Source organism: Brassica oleracea, chromosome C3, assembly GCF_000695525.1.
Source record: "Brassica oleracea var. oleracea cultivar TO1000 chromosome C3, BOL, whole genome shotgun sequence".
Taxonomy (NCBI): domain Eukaryota; kingdom Viridiplantae; phylum Streptophyta; class Magnoliopsida; order Brassicales; family Brassicaceae; genus Brassica; species Brassica oleracea.
Window position 1 is genome coordinate 3,607,709 of NC_027750.1, and position 16,288 is coordinate 3,623,996.

The 16,288-nt window shown below is 35.1% G+C and overlaps 3 protein-coding genes and 2 long non-coding RNA genes across 5 annotated transcripts; 4 read left to right on the plus strand and 1 right to left on the minus strand.

Moving 5' to 3' along the window:
- Positions 1 to 634: 634 nt before the first annotated feature.
- On the plus strand, positions 635 to 1,133 carry LOC106334081. Its single transcript, XR_001268521.1, has 2 exons — positions 635 to 816; positions 894 to 1,133. It is a non-coding gene; the product is annotated as an uncharacterized LOC106334081 (long non-coding RNA).
- A 4,606-nt stretch (positions 1,134 to 5,739) lies between these two features.
- On the plus strand, positions 5,740 to 7,286 carry LOC106333572 (protein RETICULATA-RELATED 1-like). The gene is made up of 4 exons (XM_013772007.1): positions 5,740 to 6,065; positions 6,143 to 6,241; positions 6,368 to 6,670; positions 6,765 to 7,286. Exons 1-3 carry the CDS (start codon positions 5,967 to 5,969, stop codon positions 6,521 to 6,523), a joined length of 354 nt encoding a protein of 117 aa, XP_013627461.1. The 5' UTR covers positions 5,740 to 5,966; the 3' UTR covers positions 6,524 to 6,670; positions 6,765 to 7,286.
- Positions 7,287 to 8,180: 894 nt separating this feature from the next.
- LOC106332641 (deSI-like protein At4g17486) lies at positions 8,181 to 10,053 on the minus strand. Its single transcript, XM_013771121.1, has 3 exons — positions 9,667 to 10,053; positions 8,761 to 9,440; positions 8,181 to 8,589 (listed from the first exon to the last, which is right to left on the minus strand). Exons 1-2 carry the CDS (start codon positions 9,797 to 9,799, stop codon positions 9,097 to 9,099), a joined length of 477 nt encoding a protein of 158 aa, XP_013626575.1. The 5' UTR covers positions 9,800 to 10,053; the 3' UTR covers positions 8,181 to 8,589; positions 8,761 to 9,096.
- A 1,364-nt stretch (positions 10,054 to 11,417) lies between these two features.
- On the plus strand, positions 11,418 to 14,618 carry LOC106334297. The gene is made up of 5 exons (XM_013772606.1): positions 11,418 to 11,530; positions 13,880 to 13,996; positions 14,144 to 14,193; positions 14,283 to 14,381; positions 14,449 to 14,618. Exons 1-5 carry the CDS (start codon positions 11,418 to 11,420, stop codon positions 14,616 to 14,618), a joined length of 549 nt encoding a protein of 182 aa, XP_013628060.1.
- Positions 14,619 to 14,866: 248 nt separating this feature from the next.
- LOC106333934 lies at positions 14,867 to 15,995 on the plus strand. The gene is made up of 3 exons (XR_001268494.1): positions 14,867 to 15,278; positions 15,363 to 15,586; positions 15,690 to 15,995. It is a non-coding gene; the product is annotated as an uncharacterized LOC106333934 (long non-coding RNA).
- The last annotated feature ends 293 nt before the right edge of the window (positions 15,996 to 16,288 follow it).

A 16,288-nucleotide genomic window follows, 5' to 3' on the forward strand; every position in this document is an offset into this window, starting at 1 on the left:
ATTTTTCTTATATGTTAGATTTTTTCTTATATGTTATATTTTGAATTTTTTAAAACGACTTTAAATTACAAAAATGTAAGTTTTCCTTAAGTATACGACTAAAAACATTAAAATGACATGTATCAGTTCGATGATTTATTTAAAGATTTCAAAACCATATGGAAGATAAAAGTCAAAATAATTCAACTGTGAAAACAATACTGTTCATTTTTTTCAAGAATGTGTACGATGGAAAAAAGAAGGTTTTTATGTCATAATTTGTTTAATGTCTAATTCGATCAACCCATGATGTATTAATTATAGTTTTGTTCTATTATTTTTAATAAAAATTGATCCAATCCATCGGAAAAAAATTATATAATAACAACAAAAATATTTTTTATATATAAATAAAATGATCAAATATATAAAAGAAACTATCGATAATATATACAAATAAACTCACCATGCGCGAGGCGTAGGTCTTATCATAGTTATATATAAAGTTGAAAGGAAATCCCTCCTAAGCTATCCACATGGATGCCACGTCACTATTTCGATTAACCAGGCGTCGACACGTGTCTTATTATTATGAAACGCAGTGTTTCAAAGGCCGGTTTTCGTAATGGGCTTTGAAACGCGTTGGCTTGCGGCCCGTTCTGGAACCCTAATCCGGCTTGGTCACAACATCGTGTTCTTCGTTCTTCTCTGTGCGGCGGAAGAGACGATCGGTGTTCTGTAACCGTAAGCGTTGTGATTACAGCCTTAACTCCTCTTAATTCGTCCGCCCACTACGTAACCTTCGATTGATTTGGATTGGTATCTGTATAAATATGTGTAAGCAGACCTCTCCTTGATCTCATCTCATTATCGCTTTATCTCATACTGATTGCTTTTGACATGGCTATTACTAGGGTTTTTTCTCCGACTTGAAGTCCGGCAAGTGCTCCGACGTCGTCGAGGCTCGGCTTCTGCGTTTCTGGGAAGCCAGAAATATATTTGTATTAATCGATCTTTTCCTCCTGGTTGATGTGAATATAAGTTAATTTCCAGATTTCATTTTTGTATTAATCAATCTTTTCCTCCTGTTTATTGGAACCGTATTGTGATTATTGATTTCATATTTGTATTAATCGATCTTTTCCTCCTGCTTATTGGAACCGTATTGTGATTATTAGTAATGATCCTGTTATTTAGTAATGATCCTGTTGTTGCGCTGGGAGACTGCCGCATTTATTCTCACTGTTCCAAAATCTCCTACGGCTAAGCAGATTTGAGAGAAGACTTTGATATAATCGGCGTTGCGCGAATCACTGAATCGGCCAAAACTTCGATCACCCAAGCAGACAGGCACATCAAATGCTAAGCCGACACTATTATCTTTCCTTTTGATTGGCGTGACTTCAGACTCTGTTTTTATCTTTTATTTTGTAGTATGGAGGTGATTATCATTAATTTGCCGCCCAAACTTTGGTTTGGTGAAGAGGTTTATAGGATAGGTGGTAAGATTGAGGCACGGTGTAACTATAAGGAAACTGTAGATACACTGAACGGGATTTTGTCAGATAGAGAACTCAATTGGTTCATCGAGCATCCCCAATTTTCGCACATTTTCCATATGAAACAAGAGGAGTATCGTAAGCACATGGGTGTTTGGTTGTTACTTCACCGAACAGCCAAAACAATGATGCTAGACGAGTGCTGGTTCATTGTGAACGGTATTCCGATAAGATACTCGGTTAGAGAGCATGCTCTAATCACCGGGTTGTCGTGTGGTCCGCTTCCAGATAATTACGATAGAAAGTCGAGTCGTTGTGACTTTATCAAAAAACATTTTGGAGGGACCTCCAAAATAGATTTCTTAACTGTGAAGAAGAAGTTAGAGGCTATGACAGAAGAAGGTGAAGGTGATGATCGCTTAAAAATTGCTGTCTTGTACTTCTTGACATCTGTTATCGCCGGAAAGAGGAAACAGACTACAAAAATAGATGACTTTTTGGTAAACATAGTTGATGATCTGCCTCTTTGTAGACGCTTTCCTTGGGGAAGCTATACGTTTAAGAACTGTGTTGCAAAAATCCGAAACTACGTAGAAAACCAGAAAGGCATTCCGAATCCTTCATTTTGTTTTGAGGGATTCTACCTTGGTTTGGAGGTATATACTTTTCTTATCTCTTTAGAATTTTTCTGGTTTGCATAGATTTTTTTTTCTGATCTTTTGAGTCATTTGCAGCGCTTGGCGTTTGAGAGCATTCCAAGCCTGAAGAATTCACATCTAAAAGATGTAGCGGAAGCAAATAATGCATGTCCTCGAATGTGCAAAAGTCATTTCGTTGACTACGATCTCAGAGGTTTTCCTCTAGAGCGCATATATAACCATCTTGGCGAAACCAAGGTTAGTCGAGCTTCTCAACCTATTCTCTTCTCAATCCAACATATTGGTTCTGGAAACTATTTTAATAGGAAATACACAGTATGGCCATAAATTTGTAACTATTTTTATAGGAAATTCAGAGTATCTTGGAACCTGAAGCAGATGAACAACATCTTGTGGCCAACATAGTTGAAACGCTGATTATGTTGACAGAAGAGTTACCTGGAATGCTGCTCTAAGAGATAATCAGGTCGTGTGTTGGGAAGATCTCTATGATAGAGATGTGTCACATCTCTATCTTTTTTTCTTGGCACTGCTTTCTGAACTTGACCTCTTCTCCCAACTTGAGCTTCTTTATCATTTTCTTTCGTCCTCATTTCTATTTCTCGATTTGACACATCTCTATCATAGAGATCTTCCCAACACACGACCTGATTATCTCTTAGAGCAGCATTCCAGGTAACTCTTCTGTCAACATAATCAGCGTTTCAACTATGTTGGCCACAAGATGTTGTTCATCTGCTTCAGGTTCCAAGATACTCTGAATTTCCTATAAAAATAGTTACAAATTTATGGCCATACTGTGTATTTCCTATTAAAATAGTTTCCAGAACCAATATGTTGGATTGAGAAGAGAATAGGTTGAGAAGCTCGACTAACCTTGGTTTCGCCAAGATGGTTATATATGCGCTCTAGAGGAAAACCTCTGAGATCGTAGTCAACGAAATGACTTTTGCACATTCGAGGACATGCATTATTTGCTTCCGCTACATCTTTTAGATGTGAATTCTTCAGGCTTGGAATGCTCTCAAACGCCAAGCGCTGCAAATGACTCAAAAGATCAGAAAAAAAAATCTATGCAAACCAGAAAAATTCTAAAGAGATAAGAAAAGTATATACCTCCAAACCAAGGTAGAATCCCTCAAAACAAAATGAAGGATTCGGAATGCCTTTCTGGTTTTCTACGTAGTTTCGGATTTTTGCAACACAGTTCTTAAACGTATAGCTTCCCCAAGGAAAGCGTCTACAAAGAGGCAGATCATCAACTATGTTTACCAAAAAGTCATCTATTTTTGTAGTCTGTTTCCTCTTTCCGGCGATAACAGATGTCAAGAAGTACAAGACAGCAATTTTTAAGCGATCATCACCTTCACCTTCTTCTGTCATAGCCTCTAACTTCTTCTTCACAGTTAAGAAATCTATTTTGGAGGTCCCTCCAAAATGTTTTTTGATAAAGTCACAACGACTCGACTTTCTATCGTAATTATCTGGAAGCGGACCACACGACAACCCGGTGATTAGAGCATGCTCTCTAACCGAGTATCTTATCGGAATACCGTTCACAATGAACCAGCACTCGTCTAGCATCATTGTTTTGGCTGTTCGGTGAAGTAACAACCAAACACCCATGTGCTTACGATACTCCTCTTGTTTCATATGGAAAATGTGCGAAAATTGGGGATGCTCGATGAACCAATTGAGTTCTCTATCTGACAAAATCCCGTTCAGTGTATCTACAGTTTCCTTATAGTTACACCGTGCCTCAATCTTACCACCTATCCTATAAACCTCTTCACCAAACCAAAGTTTGGGCGGCAAATTAATGATAATCACCTCCATACTACAAAATAAAAGATAAAAACAGAGTCTGAAGTCGGCTTAGCATTTGATGTGCCTGTCTGCTTGGGTGATCGAAGTTTTGGCCGATTCAGTGATTCGCGCAACGCCGATTATATCAAAGTCTTCTCTCAAATCTGCTTAGCCGTAGGAGATTTTGGAACAGTGAGAATAAATGCGGCAGTCTCCCAGCGCCGATTATATCAAAAAGAAGAAAAATAATTTGGTACATTACGATGTCGTTTTGCTTTAGGGTTTCGACAAGACTAAATTGTATTTAATTATTATTCTTGTTGAACAATAAACGATAAAAAGTAATTGGCCCAGTGGTGTCCCTCCCCCTCTATAGATAAACAAAACCCGAGTACGAGCCCCTGTGCTTGCGGGTTCATTTTTTTTTTTTTTAATTACAACGTTTAACTTTTTTTTTATTACAACAAACGTCGTCGTACTATAAATTGCATATAAACTAGATTTTGACCCGCGCGATTACGCGCAGGTTTGATAATTTTTTTCATATAGTTTTCAAGTGATTGTTGTTTGTGTTCTAAAATTCTGTATTGGTTTAATATTAGAAAAGTATATTTAATTCTTTATGTAGTTGTTTATTTGATTAGAATACCATGTAATTTTAAAACCGAATATTAAACTAAACATGAAAAATAAATAGACAAATAAACATGAACGACATTTTGGAATCTGGATTTTATTATTAATTATTAAATTGATAATAGCAAATGATAATATTAAAAACCCTAAGAAAAACCAGAAATATTAATAGAAAACAGAAAAAAGGTAAAACAATTCCAGACTCATAAAAAGCACTGATTAGACTATTTTAAATAGTGAAGTGATCCTGGTCTAGTGGCAAATGATAAGTCCACAGAAGACAGACATCATCACACCATCGAGGCCCCGACTCTACAATTTAATTGTAGAGATTAGGCTAATGGGCCGGCCAGTTGTGGCCCAAGGTTGACAAAAAAAAAGACTATTTTAAATAGTCCTAATAAAGGCAGGATTTTTTCGTTGGCCTTGCAGTTTTAGTGACATGATCTAATAGCATTATGTCAACATATGGAACAACTTTCTTAACTTGATAAAACCCTACATTCGCAATAATATGCGTATTGCCAATGTCAATAGTGAAAAAGAATGACTTCCTCATCAATTCAACAAAGGCTAACGGGAGAATGTGATAATCCTACAATTTTAAGAGTATTAAAATATTTGGTTTTCTAAAATAAATGGTAAATCATAAAAATAATCATAGGAAAAAATGTATAAATATACCTATTTGGATTTCTGAAGTAGTTCATCAGAAATTTGGTTAAAAAAGTTGTCTACCAATGGTACACCAATATGAAACTTAGCTTTATCTTCTTCTTTTTTTCAAAACAAATAGAATTTATTTATTTCTAAATATAGTAAGGTATGTGATCAACACCCACTCCAAAAACGTGATGTGCTGCATACCTAAATAGAAGGAATCTCCTTTCCTAGGGATGTAGTGAACACATAAAACCGTCGCTCGTGTCTCCTCGACATCTTATTCCTTGTCTGCATACGATGTAATTTATTAATACTTTTATTAAAACATATGTCATTTTTCGCCTCTAGAAAAAAATGTCATTTCAATGTGATATTTGGGTTTCATGTGATGTAGAGCCACTACTGATAACAATGTGATATTCACATCGTTTATTAGCATTATAAGGACGTATAATATGTACGTCTTAAATTGTGAAAAATCGTTTGTTATTGTTCCACGTCGTTTATTAGAATTATTAGGTGTCTTATCTTGAGATTAAAAGTCTTTGAGAGATTTAAGAAACAATTCGAGAGATCTCTGCACATGTATGGTTCATGTTTCTTAGTAAAAACATGTGGTGGTGATAGAGGCAGATGCTGAGGCGGAGGAGAGAGAGGTGATGATGGAGAGGAGGATGAAGCTGAGGAGAAGGAGTTTGGTCCGATATTAAAGTTTGATGAAGTTATGAAAGAGACGGAGCGTAGAAGGATTACACTACCAGGGGATATGTTGGAGACTGCGAAGTCTGAAAACTGTTTCTTCTTCGTTATCTCGATTCTCCAGGTTTGGTTTTTTGGAACATTTGAAAAGATGTTCTGTAGGATTATGATGACTTATGTCTGAGAGTGATGATTTTGCAGGGTTCTGTTTCGCCGCTTGGGTTTCTGATGAGGACATGCACGATGCTTCGAAACAGAATTTTTGCAGACCCTTCGTTTCTCTTAATATTTGGAACCGAGGTGTGTCTGTCAAAGATCAAAGCTTTGTTTTTTAGTTTGAATCCATGGTTTGGTTAATTAGGATTGTGTCAAGGGTCTGAGATCTGGAGTTACTGTAACGATCTTGGTTTTACGGAATTGATGCAGATAGCCATAGACTCTTGCTGTGCAACGTTTGCGGAAGTGCAGAAGAGAGGGGAAGATTTCTGGTCTGAGTTTGAGTTGTATGACGCTGATCTTTTGGTTGGTCTTGAAGATTGGTCAAGGACGTACATCAGAGTGTTCCTTGCAGGAGAGCCTTAAACGTGGAGGATTGTGACGTTAAAGAAGTTTAGGTTCGACAAACTGAGCCAGAGAGTGTTAAGTCCATGGCAAGAGAGATGGTGATGATTAAACTATATCTCTACCGTCCCACCGTAACAGACAAGGGAATGTGTACATACTTTCAAGGTAAGTTCAAGGAAACAAAGAGTTATGCACTTTTAGGTTGGTTAGCTTTTATTTTAACGTGTTCTGATCTTTAAAGCTGTTGTAACAACTCCAGGAATGGCTTCAAGAAAAGGATTTGTGATCATTAGAGAGAAATGATGCTTACAGTGTTCTCTCTTTGTGCCTTTCTTCTGGCCCTTGGACTGACGGAACAGAGAGTCATGTCTGAGAAAAGGACCCTGTCGAATTTGACTTTAGGTCCGAAGAAGAGTTTTGGTTAGAAATCAAGGAAGGCTTGATATGGCAAAAGTATCTGCTGTTCTTTTAGTTTTCCAGTTTCTTATGTGATCATAAAACTTAACCGTTTCAGGTTTTTGATGAGGGCTTAGTGAGGACGCAGTCATTGCATATACTGAAATCAGTTCTATCAATAAGCGAAGTGAGTTAGACGAGTTCTGAGAAGAAGCCAGAAGGGAACTCAGTTCATCGGGCTTTGACGAAAAAGGAGATGTGGGCAGTAAAGGAATGTATTTGAAAGATTCATAGAGTTTTAGTTTTGTTGACTCCAAGATAGCGGTTTAATACTGATTAACATGTAATGATGTTTATAGAAGTATATATAATTGAATTTCTTCAAGATCTTAGCTGCTGTTTCTTCTGCAGCTGACATAATGTCATAATTTCAGAAAATGAGTTTGATGAATCCGGCTAACATCTTGCGACTGGAGACTGTTGTTCTTTTATTAAAGAACTGATTCCAAAAACGTATCCCTGTTTTTCTTCATTTGTTTCCCCAGTTGTGATGATGATGATGATGAAGAAAGGTTACTCTTTAGGGAAGTTGCGGAGTATAAACATAACGAGATTGATGGGTCGGAGCCGATATTACAAATTTACAATCACGAATTCAGAAAGACTCAGGTAGAGTGAGGTAATGAACTCTTCAGCTACTGACTATAAGAAGGCCAAAGAAGTTAAAAAGAGATTTAGACACAATAGGAATTCGAAGGAAAATGGAAATCTGTAGAAACTACTAGTACATAACTAGGTCGCACCTCGACACCGTTTACGGTAGCAACAAGGCCTCTACCAGGAAAATATTCGAAGCTTTCAACAAAAATAAAACTTACAAGCTCTCTTATTCGTTTGATGGCAGAGTCGTTCGCATACTCAAATATAGCAGTGGAAATTCGCAATTGCTTCTGTCAGGTCTGAGTGTGTGTCCTGATCAAGAGCTCAGCTCAGTTGATACCCTTTAGAATTTTGATTATTGTTAACCTAAATAATGCTTCCGACATAAGTTAATGCGTTCTATATTCAAAATTTCGGCTCTTGTCCTTAAGCTTTGGTGTTAGTTAGCTCATGTTCATCTGCTTTTCACAATTGAAATTTTTTGTTGATACTATTTAGTTTCTTAACTAGACACTGTCGAAAGTGATAAAATGGAATATATTCTCCTTTAATTTTGTAGAAAGTAAGTCCATAGATTGATGCTTCTTCACCTTTATCATTTCAGGTCTCTGAGACTGGATCGATATATAATGATTGTGTAAAATTGCTATCCAAAAGCCGAAAGTATAAATAAGATTACAGGAAAAGAGGGTCTGCAAATTAACAAGATTACAAAGCACAATCGCAATTAGATGGAAAAAAAAAAAACAGAGAAGATTTTTTTAACAAACAAAGCAAATCAAACGGTGGAAGATCTGAGAATCACTGGCGATGAAGGATATGGCACGAGGATGCCTTTTTCTGCTTCTACCACGAACTTGAACTGAAGGAGACGAAGATGATGACGAAGGAGTATCAATCGTCGTAGAGCTCTCTCTGTTTGATCCACTCGTCAGTTTCTGCTTCACTTGACTTGTCTTGATTGATTCCGTTATTCCCTAGCTTGGTCGCGTTTATGGTTGCAGGAAGCACACAGTTGCACATGAATCCTACAATTATAAAAACAGAGCAATTCCACTTCAGAGCACATAAACAAAGTCCTGCCTAAAAATGGAATTTTTAAGCCATGTTTTAGCTTCCAAACTGTTCTTATCGATCAGAAAATGTATATATCAATAAACCCATAAGCTGAACTTGGAACTCAAGCATAAAAATGGTACCTTTCAAGCTAAAACTTAGTTAATAACCAGTGGTACTTGAGGGAGAGCCCAAATACGGTACCCGCAGTTCGATCCCCGCTGGCCACTAGGGGCAAAATTTAACATCCGGGCTCCCCCAGCGTCCGGTGACCGAGGCGTTGATCCGGCCGATAACGTAGGCTGCAAAGGACCCTCGCCGCTAGTCTGGACCCACCTCGGTGGGGGCCAGGATACACCGGGTCATTCAAAAAAAAAAATAAAAAAAAAATAAAACTTAGTTAACATTTGAGTCTACATGTAACCAAAGGCTAAGACTTGCAGAATACAACTACTACTAACTTCTTTTTGACTCTCAGACTATGACGTCTTCAGTAAGAAAGAAACCAAAAATGTAAAAGAATAAAGGGAGTTACCAGAGAGTTTACCGATTCTTGCAAGACGGTTAACCCAATTAGGAATTGGATTCCCGGTTAACTTAACACAGATTTCATTGCAGAAATGGTTGCAGTTCTTGGTGATGAGGTTGTAAGAACTTCCTTCGTATATCTCTGCAAGTTCCTCCATCGTAGCTCTCACTTCCAAAGGCCCAAGATCCGTTTTACCAATAAAAATCGATTTCCTAAACGTAAATCCTTCGCATTGCTTCGGTTCCCCTTCGAAAATCCCAGTGCTTGGATATTCATGAGCTCCAAAAGCATACTCTATACCAAAAAAAAAAAAACAAGAAATCTTTTAATAAAACGATAATTCGCCAGTCAAGTTCTTGAAAATTGAAATCCAACACTTTTGTATTTAAAGGACGAATTAACTTCAAATCCCAAGAAACTTCGATCTAAAATGATATTATATGTACTATTAAAAGCATTATTTAGATCTAAAGATAACGTTTCAAGAGATTCTGAAACTCCAGAACCAAAAAACACTAACCTTCAACACCAGAATGGTAAACGCCAAGACCAAACCAGTAAGCATAGCCATTTATGGGAGTTAGATCGTATACATTGAGATATACAGGAACGTTGCCTCTGTCCACGACGCTTGAATTTTTCCGGCAGAGCATTTTCACTTCTTCCCTCTCTCTCTTTTAACAGTTTTAACGCTCACCACTAAAGATTCAACGCCATTCCTCAATCTTCTCTGACCGCCGGAGAGAAAAAGATAGAGGAGAGAGGGTATCACCGGCGGCAGAGTGTATCACCGGACGGAAGTTCTTGAGGTGGAAGAAGACTGTTTCTATTATAAACTGTCTGAGTTGATGACGATTTATTTACCCTTTCCACTTTAGCGTAATAACACAAAATGCTAAGGACTCGTCTTTTGAGATTTCCAATGCTAATTATGTTTACACTTTTCGTTTAAGAAGTTGAAGAAGCAGTAGTATTAGTTTTGAGATTATTGAATAAACAATGCCTAATCATATTTACTTCCATAAATAAATATGTTTTGTTTCTTAATATTTTCTTTATTTTCACTTGTCATCTTATGATTTTTTTTTCTCATATAAATACATTTACTGCTCAGTTACAAGAATCGTTTTATTTTAATTGTTTCCTAAAAACTTAAATTAATATTTGGCGGTATGACGCCTTAATAATTTACAGTCTATTATGGGGTCCAATATAAAGCTTAATATTCGTCATCGTTGGCTCAACTTTTGTCTCAAGGCCATACCTTTTTTCCTTTCAAATTGACTTGAAATTAATTAATCATTTTAAATTAAGTAGTGCGGCTAATTATGGTGCAAAATTGTGTTAGGAAAATAAATGATACTACTAATCATAAATCTATGTGTATTTATTGAATGTAACACCACCAAAAACACTAATAATCTTGCCTTATATCCTTTAGGCAATTAATTTTCTGTTTAAAGCATTTGCTATTTTCTGAAGCAAACCATCTTTAAATATAAAGTTATATAATACTCCATCCGTTTTATATTAAGTGTCGTTGTAGAGAAAAAATTTTGTTGCAAAATAAATGTCATTTTAGGATTTTGATGCAGAATTTATTAATTTTATTATATAGCTTATTTTTCTATTGGTTGAAATATGAGTAAGTGTATGGGTAATGATGTTTTTATATGGAAAACATGCAAAATTAAATAATTTATTAATCTGTGTGAAAAATATTAGAGTAACACTTATTTAAAAACAGAAGAAATAATGTGTTAGATGTTTTAAAAACTACTATAAACTAAAGAGATGTATGAAAAGTTCAACTTTATGTAACTTGAAAAAATGAAATGTGCTGAGGCATGCCACTAATTTGCCTTGGTTAAATTCAAAATAATACATTTCCCTAAGGCATCATATAATATAATAATAATTAAAACGAATAGTTAGAATATTAATCGAGAAAAAGAGGTCCACATCTTAGCTAACAGACAGTCACCAAAGCTGGAATAAAAAAGGCAAAGTGAAAGAGACACTATTGAAAGAATTATTGACAAAGATACTGTGCGTCTCATTACTTGCTGAGTTTATTAATTAAGCCTTGGTTTTTATTGGATCCCAGACCAGATTCACAACTTCATCAAGATCTAACCGGTTTATATTTAAAAAATCGTATCGGACCGGTTGGTATAAGTGATCGAGCCGTAACTTGAGACCCGGTTCTATTTAGAGAAATGCGGGAGTTGCAGAGTCGTCGCTCAGCTGTAGTCGCCGAGAGAAATCAGGATGCTTCGCGGCAGAGGGTCGTGGGTCGGATTGTCGACCCGGTTGAAACACTATAGGATCGAACCGGAGAAGACCGAATCTAGTGCTGTTGCTCAGAACAGCGAGACTGAATCCTTTTATATTATTCGAAGAGCACTCTTATTAAATAACCTTAATGTGATTAACCAAAATTTCATTTCATCACTATAGCTCTTCTCACAACCTTACATTAAAAACTCTTCTTTGCCTAGATCAATTACATGTAATGCCATTACTCATTATAAATAGAAAAAATTATACTATATGTTTCGTATAGAACCGAAATTATTCTATCTGACATCCATTAATTAAACCTGAAATAACTAATTTATTTGTCTTAACCAAATCCGGAATTTTATGTAGATTCATCTATGGTATAACAACTGTGTTCTAAAATAATCGTTGAGCCATATATTAAATTTTGAAAACGTATTCATCATGTACATTGAAATAAACAAATTTATATTATATAATGTAAATTACACTATGTTAAAAACTCGACATTTCAATTTCAATGACCAAAATTTACTCATTCACTAACACAATAAAAAATCCATACGAGGATGACAACTACAAAAAACGTGTAAAATAATATATAACAGTTTTGGTAATATCTTGAAAAAATTATCTTGCTAACAATTACTTCTATTAATAATATATAACATTTGCATTTACTCTAAAGTTACGTGAAAGACAAAAGAACCAAAGACAAAAAAAATTATCTGTTACTAAAAATATATAACATTAGGATATACTCAACAGTTATGTTATCAAATATGAACCAATATGCTTACTATATCAAAAATGTTGTTGTCTTTGATTAATATGCTTATTGTAGTTAAAGAGACCAGATAGACATTTAGTCTAACGCAATTTAGACAATTTTTAATAATCTTAAAAACCTGAAATATTATTTGGGTCCCATTATTATGTACCAACTTGGAGTAGTGTCGAAGTTAAATTCAAAAAAAATTGTAATCTTATAAATTTTTATTGCCATCTATTTTTTTTTGAATAACCATTCCCATCTATTTATATGTTGCATCAACAGGTGTGTAAAAGGTAACTATATATGCAATGTTCTTAATTATAGCCATATATTTATTATAGCGACATTATTCTATATACATATATGTGACTCGCGTAGTGATTATAGTGTGTGTTAAGGAAATTATTTATGTAATATGTATCACTAATTTAGCGAAACTAATTTGTGTATCTTTGACTCAATATAGCGATATTATGCTATATACATATATCCATTGATTATAATGTGTGTTAAGGAAAATATTAATGTGATATGTACCACTAATTTAGTGATTTAATTAAAATTTTCTGATGCAATCGTTTTTATACTTTAGCTGTCATATTATCATCTATAGTCGAACTAATCATGGTAAACCACTGTTCCATGTTTCTACAAGACCTTTGTGGAGATTTGGTTGCTGTAAATGATATTAAATATATAGAAGATCTGCAAGCAAAGGATGATTATTACTTTTATTCGCAGACAATTATGGTTTTTTTAAAAGAGTCCGAATTTTTTTAGTAAAACTATTACATATAAAAATATGAGTTATTCTTGCACTCTAGGGGTGAACTTATAGGCTCAATAACCAATAGAATTTCTTTATTTAAAATTCGATATCTTTTAAAAAAGTAAACAAAATATTGTCAAGTTATATTATATTTTTAAAATAAAAAAATAGTAGTTACAGAAAAAATAATATTAATTTTTTTTACGTCGTTAGCAAAATACTAAACCCTAAATCCTACTCCCTAAATACGAAACCCTAAACCCTTGGGTAAATAATAAACTCTAAATCAAAAACATTAAACACTAAAACCCTAAATCCTAAATCCTAAACTATAAACTGTTGAGTGTATTAGTGTTTAGTATTTTCGGTTTAGAATTTATTATTTATCTAAGGGTTTAGAATTTACCCAAGGGTTTAGGTTTTAGGATTTATGGTTTAGGGATTAGGATTTAAGGTTTAGTTTTTTTCCTGACGATGTTAAATTTTGTTTTTGTAATTATTAATTTTATTTCTTTTTACTTTTTTTATTTTAAAAACATAATATAACTTGATAATATTTTGTTTACTTTTATAAAAGATATCAAATTTGAAATAATGAAATTATATTGGTGGGTGAACCTAGATGTTCGGGTGAACCCAAGAATAAGTCTAAAAATATTAGTAAAACTATTACTTTTAGTCGTCAACAAACTCATTTCTTTCAATTCCTAATACCTCACCAAATGGAAAAGCCCAAACATAATTTATATATTGATCTCTATATCAAACATTACATCTATAATTATATAACATGTATATATTTGTTATAATGACTTTTACATTTCAAAAAAAAAAATATATATATATATATATATTAAAAGTTATAAATTCTATTAAAAAATTCACTCCGATGATCACCTAGTCTAATGTTATTTCTCGTTACGATGAGACGTATAAGAAACTAGATAAGCTCGATTTCGTGACCGCTGCGAAGATCTTGTTCAGTGCACCACCCAAGAAGAATAAATTTTGGGTACTTTCTCTGCCTTTAAAGCTCTGAAATTTAGAAATGTGTAAAGTTAGCTTCTTTAGGTTGAACACTTGAACATAGTTTTGAATTATGAAACTATCTCTTAGAGTAAGTTGAGTTTTTGTGCTGGTTAGCTCATATGGGTGTTACTTGTGTGTTAGGCTTGACTGGCATATTGTGCAATTCATTATCGTCTGCTTGCCGTCTCTAGGTAATTTCGGTTAAGCCCCTTCAGTTTCTCTCCTAATTGTTATGGTCCAGTGTTTCTGCTAAGGATCTCAATGGTGCTTTGTGTAACAGCTGTTTACCTGGTTGCTCAATATGCTCGCCGTAAAATGAAGATAGTGGACGCTGTGAGTTTTCATTTCTTGTTCATTACCAAACTGATATCCCGAGAGAGTGTTTTAGTGTTTTCTCATTATTTCTGGCCAATGTTGCTTGCTTATATGTTCAGGAACTTGGGGAGAAGAAGAGGCTGAAAAGAAGGCCTTAGAAGAAGAAGCAGCAACCAAGTCTCAGGATGAGCTAATGGAGATGAAACAGAGACTGAGAAAAATCGAAGAGACAATAAATGAGATTGTTTTGGAAGCCAAGAAACCTGCTCCATCAAAAACACAAGGAGATCAAATCTACTAAACTCCCACCAAAACAAGAACCTAAACCGAGCAATGTACATAAGCGAGGTGAGAATCAAACAAATGTGGATTCTCCTAGGCCTCATTGAGATTATTAGAAGAAAGAAAACTTAGAAGGATATACTCTTATGTCGGTGGTTTTATTGTTTTTTTGGAACTAATGATTTAGGATTAATTTAACTGAAAAAGTTATTAAATCTACAGTTACCCTGAGAAAAAAAAAAAATAACAAATAACATCTCGGTGGTGACAGAACAAAACCACACAACAGCTCATCATGCTGATTGAAAAATAGTTACTTTGGTGTCCAAACATAAACCTGTCCTGCAAGCAGATGATGAGCGCAATGCCTACTATATACGCGATACTGGCCGTAGGATTGAATCTGTTAAACCGTAATCGTTGCCACTGCAACTCTCATCTCTGTCAATGGCTCGATTCGTGAGATGTCTGAAGAGAACCGTCTTCACTAATTCGTCCCCTTCAATTTGTACAGTCGGTTTATTCTCGAATCAAAATCGAAACTTTTTAATCAGCGGGAGATGTCTAAGCTGAGGGAGTTACGTCTCAGAAATGCAGAAAATCAGCTTTCCAAGGAAACATTTGCAGACTGATCCGTAATGAGATCGATTACGAGCTCAATCACTCGCCTCCTCTTCAGGTAATTCCCAATAAAAGCTATAGCATAAGATTCATATCGATGTGATTGAGGATTGATCACTTTTGATTGTGTATGTTTGAGCAGTGGATTAGCTTGACGAGGAAGTATGGGGAGAAAGGAGACATTAAAGTTGAGGCAACCATGTTTGATAGATCCGTTCCCTCGTCAAAGTCCACCAGCACTGAACCTGACTTTATTCTTCACATCACTTTCCTTGTCAAAATGTGAATCCTTGGATCATAAAACATTGAGATATCCAAGCTCTGCACCAACAGTTGGCCGTCTTCCTACGGTGGTCCAGAGTTTGAGTACGCTGACAACTTGATCCTTTTCTTGAATATTAAGTTGAGATATAGGACTACTATGTGCAACTAGATGAAGTGATTGTGTGTTTGTCTTTGGTTATTACAGGGAATTGGATGAGCTCTTTATCAGTTTTTAGAGGAAAGAGGTATTAGCGACGAGCTTGCTGTTTTCTTGCATCGTTATATGAAGAACAAAAGTAAATTCGAGTACGTCAGATGGATGGAAAGCGTTAAATCTTATGTCGAGCAGAATTAGACATTAGCCTCTTCGGCTTTTGATTTTGATATGCCTTCTAGTAATAAATTCAGTTGCAAATTTATTTTTTGTTAGCTGGGTTCTTAGCTTACATGTTTTGTAAATACAGGTATTTATTGTTTGCTTTGAAAGTGCTTTAAAGTTAAGCTTGTAGAATGATGGAATACTGGTGTTTCTTGTTACGGGCATAGACAGTACATATACAAGACTCTTTCAGAAATGCATGTTTACATGTTAGTGGAATAGTGGTGTTTATTGTTTGCTTTGAAAGTGCTTTAAAGTTAAGCTTGTAGAATGATGACTTCTCGGCTAATTTAATTTTTCTCATCTTATTAGGGAACTTGCTAGCTAAACACTTGTGTTTGACTTTGGCGACTTCTATGAGACAGTAAAAGAGTATGGGAGATAAATCTCTCTGTAAACCTTCCGTAGATTTAAAGAGAAATGAA

Coding starts and splice junctions, on each gene's coding strand:
- LOC106333572 (XM_013772007.1), top strand. CDS start 5,967: ATGAAAGAGACGGAGCGTAGAAGGATTACACTACCAGGGGATATGTTG. Junction 6,066..6,142: donor TCGTTATCTCGATTCTCCAG/GTTTGGTTTTTT, acceptor ATGATTTTGCAG/GGTTCTGTTTCGCCGCTTGG. Junction 6,242..6,367: donor TCTTAATATTTGGAACCGAG/GTGTGTCTGTCA, acceptor GAATTGATGCAG/ATAGCCATAGACTCTTGCTG.
- LOC106332641 (XM_013771121.1), bottom strand. CDS start 9,799: ATGCTCTGCCGGAAAAATTCAAGCGTCGTGGACAGAGGCAACGTTCCT. Junction 9,441..9,666: donor TTACCATTCTGGTGTTGAAG/GTTAGTGTTTTT, acceptor TTTTTGGTATAG/AGTATGCTTTTGGAGCTCAT.
- LOC106334297 (XM_013772606.1), top strand. CDS start 11,418: ATGCTTCGCGGCAGAGGGTCGTGGGTCGGATTGTCGACCCGGTTGAAA. Junction 13,997..14,143: donor AAATTTTGGGTACTTTCTCT/GCCTTTAAAGCT, acceptor CTTGTGTGTTAG/GCTTGACTGGCATATTGTGC. Junction 14,382..14,448: donor CAAACTGATATCCCGAGAGA/GTGTTTTAGTGT, acceptor GAACTTGGGGAG/AAGAAGAGGCTGAAAAGAAG.